This window comes from Cnephaeus nilssonii, assembly GCF_951640355.1.
Source record: "Cnephaeus nilssonii genome assembly, chromosome: 3".
NCBI classification, from domain to species: Eukaryota; Metazoa; Chordata; class Mammalia; order Chiroptera; family Vespertilionidae; genus Cnephaeus; species Cnephaeus nilssonii.
The window spans coordinates 35,209,578-35,226,395 of NC_137074.1; the positions used below are offsets into that span (position 1 = coordinate 35,209,578).

General features: G+C 37.8%; 1 protein-coding gene across 6 annotated transcripts in view; it reads left to right on the forward strand.

Annotated features, from left to right (window-relative positions):
• Positions 1–16,818, forward strand: part of NAALADL2 (N-acetylated alpha-linked acidic dipeptidase like 2) — a 1,181,205-nt gene that overhangs the window by 1,125,278 nt on the left and 39,109 nt on the right. For all 6 annotated transcript variants that reach the window (XM_079765801.1, XM_079765802.1, XM_079765799.1 and 3 more), the window contains one exon: positions 4,536–4,734. In XM_079765801.1, the coding sequence (XP_079621927.1) occupies positions 4,536–4,734 (199 nt within the window). The remainder of the gene's footprint in view (positions 1–4,535; positions 4,735–16,818) is intronic.

Below are 16,818 nucleotides of genomic sequence, written 5' to 3' on the forward strand. Positions count from 1 at the left end.
ATGTCCAGCTCTGTCTTATCCAGAAAAAGCTAGATAAAAGGGTTGAAGTTAGAGGTAGATTAAAACTCTAAAAAGGTGAGAACTTAGGGAACACTAATTGTATTGTTTACAGATGGAACACTTGCCCCAACCATTTTAACCTCAAGTCCCAGAACTTTCTAGAGTTCCATTTGAGATACCCTTAATTTCTGGCCAATTTTATGTTTTCTCTCTCAAGTTTTATTCTCCCCTGGGATCTGCTAAGAGTATTCTTATACACAATGAACTCTCAGTCATTCTCATGAGCATTAATTTCATCTGACACTATTTATTCTCAATTTTTGGATTATTTATAACTAGATTAGAAACCTATTAAGGTTCCAGATTTAATCTTATGTCTTTGTCTCTCTCCCAATACTTCCAGAATAGGATTCAGTAAGTACTTACTGAGAATACATTTGTTATTTTCCTTGGAGATGAAAGAGGAAAAAAACACAAACTATATATATACTAGAGTCCCATTGCTCAAAGATTCCTGCAATAGGCTTCCTTAACCTGGCTGCCGGCACCAGTTTTCCTCTGGCACCTGGGACCCAGGCCTTCGCTCTGGCTGCTGCCTTCCACCTTCGCTCGGGCCAGAGTCTTCACTCTGGCTGGAGTCTTCGCTGACTCTGGCCCAAGTCTACAGTCTTTGCTTTGCTCAGCCCAGAGTGCCACTCCTGTAGCTCCCTCTGTCCCCTGCACTCCCCCTCATAGCAGGTGTCCTGCCCTGCCCAGCCGCTCCATGCCTGGAGCGGCTAGGGGGCGGGGCCGCCACCATCTTTGTCCTGCTAATTTGCATGTTCTCTCCTGATTGGTTGATGGGTGTCACGAATGTATAGTCATTTTACATATTTCTCTTTTATTAGTGTAGAAATATATATATTGATTTCAGAGAGGAACGGAGAGGGAAAGAGAGATAGAAACATCAATGATGCGAGAGAACCATTGATCGGCTGCTCCTGCATGCCCCCGACTGGGAATCGAGCACACAGCCCAGGCATGTGCCCTTGACCAGAATGGAACTTGGGATCTTCCAGTCCACAGGCTGATGCTCTATCCACTGAGCCAAACCAGCTAGGGCACAAACTTTTTGTTTGAAACCTAGAAGTACATTTTAGTTGTCTCTTCAATAACATCAAGAGAATCTTGATTATTTTGTATTTTTTAATGTTTATTTTTAATATATTTTACAAATCAGTTTGTTCTGCCATGCTATAAAAACTTATTAATGGTTGGCTTTTCATTGGGAGCAAAGATATAGAAGGATCATTTTTAGAGATTGGATGTTTAATTCCTTTACCCTTTGTGTTATTTCTTCCCTTATTCTTCAGAGATTTGATATGTTATCCCATGAGAAGAAAAATGGTGTAGATTCATAGAGAATGCTGATTAAAATTTGTAGGGAAAGGGCACAATACGTTTGCTGGAAGGGGGCCATGGACTGAAGAAAGTAAAGAGCAATAACATTTCTGAGAATAAAAGCAATAGTAAAGGTGTTACACTATTTTTTGCATGCCTTTAGAAAATGAGTTGGTAGTAATTTGTGATTAGTTTGTGTACTCTGTTAACAGTAACTTGCCTTAACATAGCGATCTTTATGCTTAGAGAGTGAAATAAACATGTTCTCCATTTTCCACAAGGAAATTTAAGGACACTAATATTAAGTAATCTGCTCAGGACCGAATTGATGATAATTAAGTAGATCAGACTTTTCTCTGTTTTTTATATCAAGTCCTTGGTTTTCCAGTCCATATACATAATTACTTTAGGATAATTACATTAATTTTCTTTGAGAGAAATCTCTAGCTCCTACTTCATGTTCTTGGTGTACTTATTAAACCTGAACTGTTGCCCTGGCCAGTGTGGCTCATGAGTGTTTACCCATGCACCAAAATATCACTGGTGTGATTCCTGTTCAGAGCATTTGCTGGGGTTTTGGACTCAATCTCCAGTAAGGGGCATTCAGAAGGCAGCAATCTATGTTTCTTTCTCTCCTTCCCCTTTCCTCTCTCTCTGAAATCAATAAGAACACATTTTGTAAAAATATTACCAAAAAAAAAAATACCCTAAACCCCTGATTTTAATTCAATTTAGTTTAATTTATTATTACCCTTAGATAGCCTCTTCTATTTTTAAATTTTTTTCTTTGCAACTGTTATTGATTTCAGCAAGAAAGTGAAGAAAATAAGACTTTTTTAGTATGTTCTAAACATCTCCCTGGGTAACTTTTTAGGCATTATTTAATAAAATAATGTATTTCAAATAAGCCATTTACTTATAATTCAACATTCACCCAACAAAATTTTTATTAAGTGACAATCATGTGTAGGGTATTATGCTAGAATTTGGAGATGCGAAGAGAGATAAAACATATGTGTGGATCTTGTGGGGTTCTTTTCAGCCAGGGAAAGGAGAGAGACAAGACAAATAAATATTAAAATATTACAGATCAAGTGATGCTATGATCAAAGTCCACAATTCACATGTTCATTCATTCAACAAAACACAGGCACAGTTTTAGGTGCTGCCAAATGGTAGTGAACAAAAAGGACCAAAATCTTTTTTCCTCACAGAACTGACATTTTAGTATGGATCCTAAGGTTCATAAAAGAGCAAACATTTGGAGTAACAAAAAGCTACTTTAAAAGGTGGCATTACCTTTTCAGTCTTATTTAAAAGGACAGATAAGCTCTAATTAGGACAGAAATGGCCATTAGGAGTCTTTAGAACATCAGTTATACAGCAAGATGATTCGTGAGCATTGAAAGTGAAGCTACTTTTCCATTTGTAGCCTCATTCCCTTGAGGTAATGCATAGGCGTGTGCCATGGATGGCAGGTTTCCACTTTCAGGAATCTTTCTGGATCTAGCTAGTTCCTAAAGCCGTCAAATCTCTATGTCAACACCACCATGAAAGATCAATTCATTTAAAGCTAAATAAGGTAGAATGGTACAATTTGTCTCACTTGATTCAGTAGTAATGTCTTCAATTTTGTAGTGTATGTTACATCAGAACAGATTTTTCTTTCTTAAATGGAAGACTCTCAAGGATGTCAAACTTGTTTTTACTGTTGCTCAGTCTTTCAATTCCAGCATAAACTAAATGTTCCCCATCCATTTTGTTCATCCCTTGTGCCAAGATGTTCTCTGTAAGTTCTCCATATATTAACTTTGGCAAATCATAATAATTCAAGATAAATCATATCTTTATCAAATAACATTAGTAGGTCTTGTAGGGGGTTCAGGGGGGGGATTAAACAAAAGAAATAAAAACGAAAAAGAACTCATGGACATGAACAACAATGTAGTGATTGCGGGGAGTGTGATGGGTGGAGGTGGAGAGGGGCATAAATAGTGATGGAAAAATATAAAATAAGGAAAAAATAACATGTGATGTTATTGTTACCTAGAGGGGTAGATTTTCTAAATGAGCAAAAATATGTCTTCTCACAATATCAAGTTTTGTTGTGAAATCAAACAAGATAATTAATGAATGTGAACTATATTATAAAAAGGTAAAAAAAAATCAAAATGCCAAAACCTGTGAACATTGTATTTTATTTATGTTTTTAATTTCAGTGACTAAAGAGTTACAAAGAGTGTTATCTTTTTATAGCTCTTATGAAAATCACTTTTTATCTCTACATGTTTTTTTTTCTTATTGTATTTTTTAAAAACAATTTATTAAATGAATTTTGTTTATGCAGTAAATAACTGTTGAGTGTCAGCACTATGTTGGACTCTAGAGAAACTAACATGTAAAATGATCCCCATCCAATAAAGGTGAGAGACAAAAAGATCATTGTATTAGTGGTTGGTTATTCCACAACAAACATATTTTAACCTTAATTCTAACCTAGTTTGCTTTTTCTTAGCATATCACCTCTCCACAGTGCTTCTTAAACTTGAAAATGTATGAACTATTCTGAATATTTGTGTCAGAAAGATCCATTTTCTGATTGTAGCCTGTCATTTATTTGCTTGATGACCTATGGCAGTGGTCGGCAAACTCATTAGTCAACAGAGCCAAATATCAACAGTACAACCATTGAAATTTCTTTTGAGAGCCAAAAACCGACTTCTGCGCATGGGCCACGAAGTTTCAGTTGCACTGTACACGCGCGCCCGCACGTAGTATTTTGTGGAAGAGCCACACTCAAGGGGCCAAAGAGCCACATGTGGCTCACGAGCCGCAGTTTGCTGATCACTGACCTATGGCAATTTGCTTACTTTAATTAATTCTCACCCTCTATGAGATAGACATGACAATACAAGGTTTGGTAAATATTTAATGAGATAATTACATAATTAACCCAGTACCTGGAACATAGTCTCTCACCTATCAGTACCTATTTATTGATGGTATTATTATTATTAGTGGCAATTATGATTTGTAGTAGTAGTGGTAAATTTAATAAGCTTAGTAAAGTACAATGCATTTAGATAATACATCGTAATTATTATTTACTCCCTTGAGAATGTCTCTTCTGAGATGAGCTGATTTTTCTTCACCAGGTGATCAACCCAACACTCACCAACTGCTAGCCCTAGCCTCACGCCTGCGGGACAGTGCTGAACTCTTTCAGTCAGATGAGATGCGTCCTGCTAATGATCCCAGGGAGAGAGTTCCAGTGCGTGTCCGAATGCTGAATGACATTCTCCAAGACATGGAGAAGAACTTCCTGGCTCAGCAAGTGCCACCAGGTTTTTACAGGTAAGATATGTGTTTCAAAATTTACATTTTATATCCCTCAATAAAATGTCTATGTTTAATTTTTTCAGAATATGTATATTCTGTGAACAAAACAATTTTTTAAAACTGTAAAATGTATTATATCTCCAATTTGAGGACCATTCTCCTCTCCCAAAGAACAGTTCAGCTGCATAAATATAGAAGAAAGGAAACTTGGTTTAGCAGTACTATACAGAAAATGATTAAGAAATTTTTTGACATTAGGTCAGTATGAGTTAAACGTGATATGGATATAGAAAAAAATACAGGTCGAATTATAGATTGTATTGGAAGAAATAAACTTTCGCGAAAGAATCAGGAGAGGAACATATCTTATTCTGACCTCATATGATCAAATCTAGAGTACTGTGTTTAATTCTAGAAACGATGTTTTTAAATTTAATTTTGTTATTGTTGACACTATTGTGGATGTCCCCATCTCCCCCCCGCACCCTGGTTGCCCACCTCCATCCAGCCTCTGCCCCCTCTCCCTTGTCCCTCCCCATACTATTATCCGTGTCCATGGACTATGCATATATGTTCTTTAGCTAATCCCTTCACCTTCCTTTATCCAGTCACCCAACAACCTCCCATATGACGTTTGTCAGTCTTTTCTATGTATTCATGCATCTGATTCTATTTTGTTTGTCAGTTTATTTTGTTCATTAGATTCCACATATGAGATCATGTGATATTTCTCTTTCTCTGACTGACTTATTTCACTTAGCATAATACTCTCTAGGTCCATCCATGCTGTCGCAAAAGGGTAAGAGTTCCTTCTTATTTACAGCTGCATAGTATAAAATCTCTATTTTTAAGAGGGAGTAAAAGAAGTTTATTTTATTTATTTATTTATTTATTTTAAAGAAGTTTAATATTCAGGGGAGAGTGAGATTTAGAAATAACTAGGGAAATAGAGATATTTGGTTGGAGGGTCACAATAGAGTGATTTCTGAAAACATTTAAACAATTTTAACAAATATTTTAGTAAAATAACTTTTATAAGGAAAGCAACTCAATTTAGGCTCTTAGAGGATGATGTGAGTACAACCTGTTTTGGTTTTTGAGTTCCTGATACAGTAGAAATTAAACTAAGAGGGGAAATGTAGTTTAAAATAATATTACATATTTTAAAATATTAAGTGTTTGATTTTTCTATGACACTATATATATATATATATATATATATATATATATATATATATATACCTTTCTGTGTGATGATTCTAATATATATATATATACATATAGAAGACTGGTCCATGAAAATTCATGCACTGGAGCGGGGGGGTCCCTCAGCCCAGCTTGCCCCTCTCACAGTCCGGGAGCCCTCAGGGGCAGGAGGCAACCTGGAAATCAGGGGAAGGTGGTAATCCATCACACCTCTGCTGCTGCCACTGCTGTTAGCGCAAGCCTTGGCTGGCCCTGGTTACCTGAGCCTCAGGTGGCCCTGGGTGGCTGGGCAGCCACCATCCAAGGATTGCCTGCACTTCAGGCTGGCCCTGGGCTGCTGGGAGGCTGAGGGGACTGGGGGACTCCGGAGGCAGGCGCACAGCAAGGCCAGGCCTACCCCCAGGCCCCTCAGCCCCCCGGCTGCCCAGGGTCGGCCACTCCGCGTGCCTGCCGCTCAGGTGGGGCTGAGGGTACTTGGCACCACCATCTTGTGGCTGTGGGTGCCGCCCTCTTTGTGGGCAGGGCAGTCAATTAGCATATTCCCTCCTTATTGGCTGTGGGCACCACCATCTTTGCAATGGTGTGAGGGTCAATTAGCATATTCCCTCTTTATTAGATAGGATATTCTATATAATAAAAGCTTAATATGTTAAGTGTCCAATCATCCAGTCGTCCATTGAACCAATCAAAGCTTAATGTGCTAATGATATGCTAAGGCCGCTCAATTGCTCACTATGACACTGACCACCAGGAGGCAGACAGTAGACCCGTTGACCAGTCTATGATGTCCACTGAAAACCGTGGGGCAGATGCTCCGACCGGTAGGTTAGCTTGCTGCTGAGGTCCGTCCAATTGGGACTGAGCGAGATGAACTGGACACACCCTGGAGCCCTCCTGTGGTCTCTCCCGGGCTGGCCAACCTCCCACATCCCTCCCTGGCCCTGATTGTGCACTGGTGGGGTCCCTCGGCCTGGCCTGCACCCTCTCGCAATCTGGGATTCCTCGAGGAATGTCAGTTTCGGCCCAATGGCAGAACAACCAGTCACTATAATGCACACTGACCACCAGGGGCATATGCTTAATGCAGGAGCTTCCCCCTGGTGGTCAGTGCGTTCCCACAGGGGGCGCGCCACTTAACAAGAAGCTGGTTTCACGGCTGTCCAGTTGGGCCCACGGCTGTTGAATGCAGCAGTGGTGGCAGGAACCTCTCCTGCCTCTGTGGCAGTCAGACATCCCCCAAGGACTCCCAGACTGTGAGAGGGCACAGGCCAGGCTGAGGAAACCCCTTAAGTGCACAAATTTTATGCACTAGGCCTTTAGTGTATATGTATATATATTCTCTATGTGTATGTATATGTGAGTAGGTATTTATATATATGTATGTGACAGGAGACAAAGGCAGGGGACAAACAGGTGTTAGAGGAAGAGTGAGGCAAGAAGACTATTTGGCCCAAAATTCTCATACATAAAAATCCTCAAATTTAGCATTACCATTATATTCATCTAACTATCTATCTTTCTATAAAATAATACCGTGGACTAGATATGCTGTGTATATCCAAAGGATATAACTAGGACTAAAGGATTCAAGCACAGAAGTACAATTCTTAATTATCAATGAGAAAGAAGTTTCTAACAAGTAGTGTTCTTAAGAAACTACATATGATGCTTTTATAGAGTGGTGAACTCATTCTATCACTTCAGGTATTAAAACATAAGCTGAGTGGCCCTAAGCACTTGAATATTTGGACTCCACAAGGTTTAAGGTGTCTTTTAGTACAAAAATTCTGTGATCTGACAAATCGCTTAATCTCTTCACGCCTTAAGTTTTATATCTATAAAATGAGACAATGTAATGAGACCCTTTTCTAATTAGAAACCTTTTCTACTTCTGGTATTTGGTGATTTGTCTTTATGATTTTAAACCCAAATTTACATTTAAAATCCTTATTTTATATAATTTCTTCTAATACTATGACTGTGTGTCATAACTCCTTGGGAAACGTTCATTTAATAAAGTAGATATGTTTAAGGCATTTTGTCTGCTTCATATACTCTTGTAAGCATCAGAGCCACTGAAGTCACAGGTGTTTTAAAAACATCTGCCCTCATGAGTTGGTATTCCATGGGGCAGGAATGGGGAAACAGGATGAACAAGGTAATTAAGTAAAATATAGTATGGTAAATATAATAAGTGCTAACGAGAAAAATTAAACCAGATTATTAAATCCAGAATTTAAAAAAAATTATCAAAATAAGTAAATTATATTTTTAGAATATATTATGTAGGATAATTCCATTTCCTTCTTCTTTAACTTATGAAAATTCAGAAATTAATAAAAACTATACATTAATACCTAATGTTATATGTTATTATATAGTAAACTCTTTCCCCATTTGCCTTTTATGGCACTTGGAGTAGATACAGAATACCCCCTATGGTATGACTTATGTGTCTGATAAACATTTTATTACCCCTTCAAAAATATTTATGGACTCAATTTACTTGATAATTCATTTTGAATAGAAAAGTAAATATTTTTCTTCCTTTGAATTAACAATGATTAAGCAAGTGATGTTTTTTTCCTGTTAGTAATATCATTATGGGGTACCTTGTATTCCAGTGTATAAGCTTGAAAATGTTGATTATGATAATCTTTTAACTTATATAGCAAATTTAAGGATTGACAGCTTATAGTTCAACTAGAAACCCAGCATATGAATCTGTGGGGTCCCTCGGCCTGGCCTGTGGGATCGGGCTGAAACCTGGTCTCCTACATCACCCAAGAGGTCCCAAATTGCTAGAGGGTGCAGGCCAGGCCGAGGGACCCCACGGGTGCATGATCGGGCCCAGAGAGGGATGCGGGAGGTTGTCCAGCAGGGGAGGGACCACAGGAGGGCTCCAGGGCGTGTCTGGCCCATCTAGCTCAGTCCCAATTGGCTGGACCCCAGCAGCAAGCTAACTTACTGGTCAGAGCATCTGCCCCTGGTGATCAGTGCACCTCATAGTGAGTGATTGAGCGGCCTTAGTATATCATTAGCATATTACACTTTGTTTGATTGAATGACTGACTGGACAACCATACACTAAGCATATTAGGCTTTTATTATATAGAATTATTATATAGGATATTTTGGTATTGTTATTACTATAGTTATTGAAGGAAAACATGCATGCTCTTCTTCTCCTTGGCTCTGTTAATTAATATATATGCCAACATTGCAAATAGTTTAAATAGCTTTATTTTGATTTATTAGATTGAGCTTCATCCCAAGATTGCCATGAATTTTACCTCATTTATGAAATATATAATAAATCATCCTACTTTTTTTCTTTGGTAAATAATTCACATTTCTAAGTATTCTGGATGCAAAAAAAATCAAAATTATAAGACTTTATACTCTCAATCTTAATAAGCTTCTTTTTTATATATTTTTATTGATTTCAGAGAGGAGGGAAGAGGGAGAGAAAAATAGAAACATCCATGATGAGAGAGAATTATGGATTGGCTTCCTCCTGCAAGTCCCCCCACTGGGGATTGAGCCCGCAACCCAGGCATGTGCCCTTGACTGGAATCAAACCTGGGACCCTTCAGTTTCTAGGCCGATGCTCTATCCACTGAGCCAAATCGGCTAGGGCAGCTCCTTTGTTATGGGAGAGAAAATGTTCAAAGTGGTGGGTGTGACAGGATGACATGCAGTTTAGGAAAATGAAAAATTGATTATTTATAGTATGAACTGTGCAGAGAAAAGATAAAATTGTTAATTACACTGAACCAAATAACATTTGGTAAATGAGCTTTTTTTTTTTTAAAGTTAAACAACTTTTAGAGACGTTATTCATGTAAGAATCTCACTCTTCAATCCAATGGTGTTATAGCAATTCTCATCAAATATACAAGGCGGAAGTCAAAAGTGATTTGCTTCTTAAGAAAGTTGTTGACAGAAGTTCACTGTGTAGAGCTAAATATTACATTTCGAATTTTGATTTTGTCCCAAAAGATATTGCCTTAACAAAAGTGTCACTAAACACTGAAATATATTCATGTTGGAATAAGCAAAATAATTTTCTTCATAATTTGGCATCAGACAATTAAAAGATTTTTGAATCCTATGATGTTGGTCTTAAAATGACGGTCATTCCTATACATATACTTTCATTGAAGGTTGCTCTGTGCAAGCATACTGATGGAAACAGGCAATATAAGATTTCTGTCTTCAAGGAACTTAATTTAATTGGAGGTAAATAATATTAATTATAATTTAAATAAATTTACAGAATACTTATTCAAAGGGCAAGTATTATCATGTGGCAGTCAAGAAAGATTTTATAAGAAAAAGGAGAAATTTATCTAGTCTTGAGGGAATGGTAAGATGCTCAAATTAGGGAGTGCTGTAGACTGCATGTTTGTGTCCTCCCAAAATTTATATGTTGAGAACTAATCTTCCATATGATGATATTTGGAAGTGTGGCCATTAAGAGATGATTAGGTCATGAGTGTAGAGGTATAATCCCTCATGAATGGAATTAGTAGCCTAGTCACCTTAATAAGGAGATCCTAGAGAACTCCCTCTCTCTCTCTCCTGCCATGTGAGGACACAGCCATCTATGGGCCAGGAAATAGTCCTCACCAACCCTGAATATACAGTGACCTGCTCTTGGACTTCCCAGCCTCCAAAACTGTAGAAACAAATTTGTGTGTTTTATAAGTCACCCAGTGTATAATATTTTATTTTATTTTTTAAATCCTCACCTGAGGATATGTTTTCATTGATTTTTAGAGAGAGGAAGGTAGAAACAGAGAGAAACATGGATGTAAGAGAAAAACATTTGATCGGTTGCCTCTTATATGCACCCGACCAGTGATCAAACCCGTAACCTTTTGGTGTACAAGATGATGCTCCAACCAACTGAGCCACCTGGCCAGGGCAATAGTATTTTCATATAGCAGCCCAAAATTACTAAGACAGGGAACATTTCCAGGAGATGACAGTGTGAAAAAGATACAAAGGAGAGGTTGCCTGTGTTACATTATGGAGGGAAAAACAAGAAATGAAAATAGTCAAAATGGTTATTAGGCTCCTGATTATGGAAGTCAGGAATTAATGAAATTGTGTAGTCCCTTAAATACTATGTTGAGAGATTTGGGTTTTATTTTTTATACAAAAGAGCCATGAAAATATCTGTGTTGTGAGGAAGAGTTAACTGAAACTCCTGATAAGTGGCATTGCAGTAGAGAGAGAACAGAACCCTTCAGGAAGACTATGGTATAAAAAAGATATGGGGAGTTGAGACATTGATTTGGAATATTGGTGTCAATGAAGAGCAAAGGGCTGACGTGGGAGATGAAGTTAAGAGGAATTGATGAATTAGTGACTGAGTGGCTATGGAAGTCTTATTTCAGGTTGTTGTTAGGATTCCCCTGGCGCTAGGCAGGTGAAACAGGGTTGGTAGTGGAAAGAACCTCCTCTCTCTCCATTTCTCCAGCCAGTTAGTTAAGGTACTTGGTATCTGGGTCTCTATGTAGTTATATGGTAACCTATTGTTAAAGATAATTTCTAAAGTTCCTCGAGCTCTAAGAATCTGATCCAGTGGACGCTCACTATATTAACTGAGGAAAATTTTCTAATCCTTTGTAAGGGGAGCAGGAAAGATCACGATGATAGATTATAAGGACATAATAAAAAGCTGCAAAGTGCCCCAGAGGTACTGAGCTTGATAGGCAGTGGGGAGCACATGGAATGCTATATATGACCAAGAATCATGTAAGTGACAGTGTGTTCAAAACTACAAATCTATTACATAAATATCCAGCAATGTGAAATCTGACTCATTGCCCCTGAGTAGGAAGGGGATTGTGTATTTTCTTAGTCATTTTGAGTCATCTTTCTCCCTCCTCTCTTTACTATAATTCCAATAGTTACTGCTCTTGTACTCATAGGGACTAGGGGTACCTGGAAATGAGATCTTGTGGCACCTGTGTTTTGTTATTGAATTCTTTTTAAATCCCTGTAGTTATTATTCTGCAAAAGCAGATTAAGCAGTCTGACCCAGCGAACCTATTCAGTCTCCACTATATTTTCTAAAAATATAGACAATTTTTAGAACAGTTTTAAGTTTAGAGGAAAATTGAACAGAAAGCACAGAGTTTCCATAAAACCTATAATCCTTTCTCACACACACACACACACACACACACACACACACACACACACACAGTTTTCCCCATCCAGTGCACAGTCTTCCCCCTCCATTATTAACATTTTGCAATGTGTGGTACATTTGTTACAATTGATGAGCCAACACTGATATATTATTATTAACTAACTAGAGGCCTGATGCACGAAATTCATGCAAGAGTAGGCCTTCGCAGCCCCAGCTGCCTTGGCCCTCGTAGCCCCAGCTTTGTCCGGAAGGTCGTCCAGAAGGTCATCTGGATGGTCGTTCAACTGTTCGGCCCTTTGGTCGATATGCATATTATGCTTTTATTATTATAGATATTCATAGTTAATATTAGGGTTTATGCTTGGTGGTGTACATTCTATGGGTTTTGACAAATGTATAATGATGTGTACCCACCATTATAGTATCACACAAAATAGTTTCACTGCCTGCTACACCTAGCCAACGCTCCCTCCCCACTCCCTGAGCCACTGGCAACAACGGCTCTTACTGTCTCCACAGTTCTGCCTTTTCCAGATTGTCATATATTTAGAATCATACAATATGTAACCATTTTCCGGTTGGCTTCTCAACTTAGCAATATGAATTTAAGTTTCCTCCACATTCATTTTTTTAATATATATATCCTTGTGCAGATATTTGTGTGGATATATATTTTCAACTCATCTGGGGAAATACCAAGGAGCATGATGACTGGGTCATATAGTAAGCCTATATTTAGCTTTGTAAGAAACTGTCCAACTATCTCCCAAAGTGGCTATACCATTACTTTCAGTTGTTCCACATTCACACTGAATTTTATGGTGTCAGTTATTCTGGTTTTTAGCATTCTAATAGATGTGTATTGGTATCTTATTGTTTTAACTTTCAATTCTCTAATGACATAATGTTGAGCACCTTTTTTGTATGCTTACTTTCCATCTGTTTATACATATATCTTATTTGGTGAGGTGTCCTTTATCATATTCATGCAATGCCGATATTTTCTCCCAGGCTGTCTTATCTTTTCACTCACTTAACAGGGTCTTTCGCAGAGCAGAAGTTTTTAATTGTAATGAAATCTAATTTAACAAGTTTTCTTTCATGAATTGTGCTTTTGATTTTGTATCTGAAAATTCACCATCACTGCAGGAACACTTAGATTTTCTCCTATGTTGTCTTCTAGGTGTTTTATAGGTTTGTGTTTTACATTTAGATTGCTGATCCATTTTGAGCTAATTTTGTGAAAGGTCTTTGTCTAGATTCACTATTGTTGCATTTGGATGTTTAGCTGTTGAAAAGTCTATCTTTTCCATTGAATTGCCTTTCCTCTTTTGCCATAAAACATACTTTTAATATTGCCTTTTATAATCAATAGCTCACCTGTCCATAGTGGAATAACTTTTAGAATTAAGAACACCATGGAACAATGGTGTTGTAGGAAGAGTACTGAATTTGGCATTTACAAAAGTAGGAAGGGATCTGAATAGAAAAATTTCTCTTTTACCACTTGCATGACTTAGACAAGCTAATTAGCTACTCAGCTTCTCATCTCTAAAAATGAAAATCTCAAAGGGCTATTAATATGAGGATAAATTTAGATAAAATATGAGGCTAAAATTAGGATAAAATATGATAAGATAATTTATAAACTAGAGAATCTTATACAAATATTACAAACTATAAGTAATTTTATATCATTCTGCTATTTGTTACTTCAGAATCTGAGAGTATTCTGGATTCCAAAGCTTCTTCCCCATATTTCTCTTACCAATGAAGACATGCTTACCGTGGCCAGCATTGCTAAGTGGATAGAGCATCAGCCTGAGCACAGAAGTGTCATTGGTTCAATTTCTGCTCAAGGTCATGTACCTCGGTTGCAGATTCGATCCCAGCTCCAGTTGAGGTGCATGTGGGAGGCAACCAATTGATGTGTCTCTCTCACATCGACATCTCTCTCCCTCCCTCTCTCTCTCTCTCTCCCTCTCTCTGTCTCCCCCTGTCTCCCTCTCTTCCTACCCCCTCATCCCTCCCTTCCACGCTCTCAAAAAAAAAAAAAAAAAAAAAAAGAAAAAGCTATGAAAAAAATATATCCTCCAGTGAGGATTAAAATTTTTTTCTAAAAAGAAGTATTGAAAATATTGACATAATTTCTCTTACCCCAGGGTCACTGCGTCCTGTCTCTTAAACACTTGCTAGAAGCTTGTATATCGAGAGGCTGCAACATCCCATAGAAAATAAAGAGTGTTGTGCAGTTTTTGAAAAGAGTAAATATAATATTAAAATAGCATTAGCTCCCAAAATAAATATGGGCTTTCAAAATAACAAACCTTATCCATTAGGGAGGCCTTCTCCCACACCGCTTTCTTTAGGTGTCCAGGAAACACTATCAAAAAATGCATCATAGCAGGGGACGGGGGAGCGGTAGGAGATCAACCAAAGAACTTGTATGCATATAAGCATAACCAATGGACACAGACAATGGGGTGGGGTGAAGGCCTGGGCTGTGGGGCAGGGGCAAGGGGCAGGCTGGGAGTGGTTAATGGGAGGAAAAGGGGAAATATATAACACTTTCAACAACAAAGAATTTAAAAAAATAAATTTAATTTAATTTTTTTAAAAAAAGCATCATAGTCTTCTGGGGCAGAGTCTCCCAAGTTTTAAATTTTAAAGTTTGAACCACTTTTTAAATTTTGGTACCAACCATTTCATGCTTAAAATTTAATATCTTATGAATATGCATTCTCCCTAGTTTATTTTAGCAAATTTCAGCAAAATTCCTGGCCTTGTCAAAAATTGTTGCAGTGGTTAAAGACATGAGTTCTTGAGGCTACTCTGTTTCTTAATATCTCCTCTCCACTTGACTCGCATACCACAGCCTAAATAGTCTTAAAAATGGGTGCATTCTAACAATTGCCATTTCCTTTATTTAAGTGACTCAACTAAACTTACAGACGTAGAAAGATCTTTGATGTTAAACACTTAGTGTACAAATAGAAAACAAAACTGCTTTCAGCAAAAATATGATTGGCAAAGGTTTCCTCTTAATAGACAACTCTAATATATGAGTACAAAATGTATTAATATGACCTCACATTCATACATTGGGAATGAATACCTGCACAAAATCTCCTATTTAGTCTTTCTACACATTTAAAGAGACAGCAGTTAAACAATGAAAACTAAGAAAATTTTCCTATGTTACTGTTGCATTGTTAACTATGATTAGCTGGGATTGTGGGGCAATTTTACCAAAGGATAGTGTTGCTTGGGGAGGAGAATCAGAGATCCACCCATTACCTGTATATGCCAATGGTTTTGATTTGAGGATGTGGGGAATTGAGAAGGAAGCAAATAGCTAGTGTCTTGTGCTGCTAGGGTAGATATGGACTCTATGAAAGTGAACATCCTCAAGCACCACCATTCAGAATAAATTAGAGGCTATTTATTTTCTTTAAAACAAAACTATTGGTTGTGCTGCAATATTATCCTATTGTTCTTTCTAATATATTTCATCTACATAGTGGTTAAGTACTCTGTTAGAGGTTAAGCAAATACATTTATAATATTACTAGAAGCCCGATACACGAAGATTCGTGCCAGAATGGGCCTTCCTTTCCCTGGCTGCAGGCACAGCTTTCACTCTGGTCCGGAGCCGCCTTTCCACCTTCCTAGCTGCTCAGAGGCCCAGAGCGGCCAGGGCTGAGGCGGGATGTCCTGCCCTGCCCGCCCTCCCCACCCCGCCCGCTTGGCAACCACATATGCAAATTAACCACCATCTTTGTTGGTTACTCACTCCTGATTGGCTGTGGGCTTCGCGAAGGTATGGTCACTTAGCATGTTTGTCTATTATTATGTAAGATTATTAGGTAAGATTTCTTTGGGAAGATTCTTCTGAGTTCTAAACAACACGTTAATCAGGACTTTAGGGGCACAATTCATTTGAAAGCTGGGTGGGAATGTGTGTATGGGGCTGTACAATGTGTGGATCTCGGCCTTCGTGTTCTTATCAAAGCTGCGCTGCGGGAGAGGGTTTATAATGAAGGAAGTCCTTTCCAACATAGCTGGAATGGCCTTGAGGAATTTTAGAGGACAATTTCATGCCAGTCCAAGGCAAAGCCAAAACAATTTTTTGAAATTTTTTTTTTAGCATTCTTGAAAGCAGGGAAATAGCAATGTAAATGTCAGGATGCTTCTGCCTTGAGCCAAGAATAAACAAAGCAAACAATCCATTAAAAGAACTTTTCAAACACGTAAGCTCCCAAAACTTTGCTTTTGAAAGATGTTAGAACTAGTTTACACTTAGGAGAGCAATGACATTAGACAGAACTATTAAAAAACACATGTCTCAGTCCTCATGGTCAGGTTTCCCACTGATCATACATTTGACTACATTACATAAATTTGATATTAAGAATTGTAAGGAACTAAAACCCACCCCCAATAAATCATTTCAGATGAACAGCAATCTCATTATATAGTTTTCATGGTGTTTTAATTAGACTTAGTTATATAAATACTAACAGAATCTCATGTTCAGTATTTGACTGGGATAATAACTACTTTGTTCAGGTTGTCCTTTATCTTTTTGTGAGGTGTGGGTGGTCTGAATGGAGCTAAAATCCCACCATTGTCTCTCTTGTCATTAATTCTATCAGCAATGCCTCTGATTTCTTTAGTATGAAAAAGTAACTTGTGATTAAGAATTACCATAATGCTTTAAAAATATT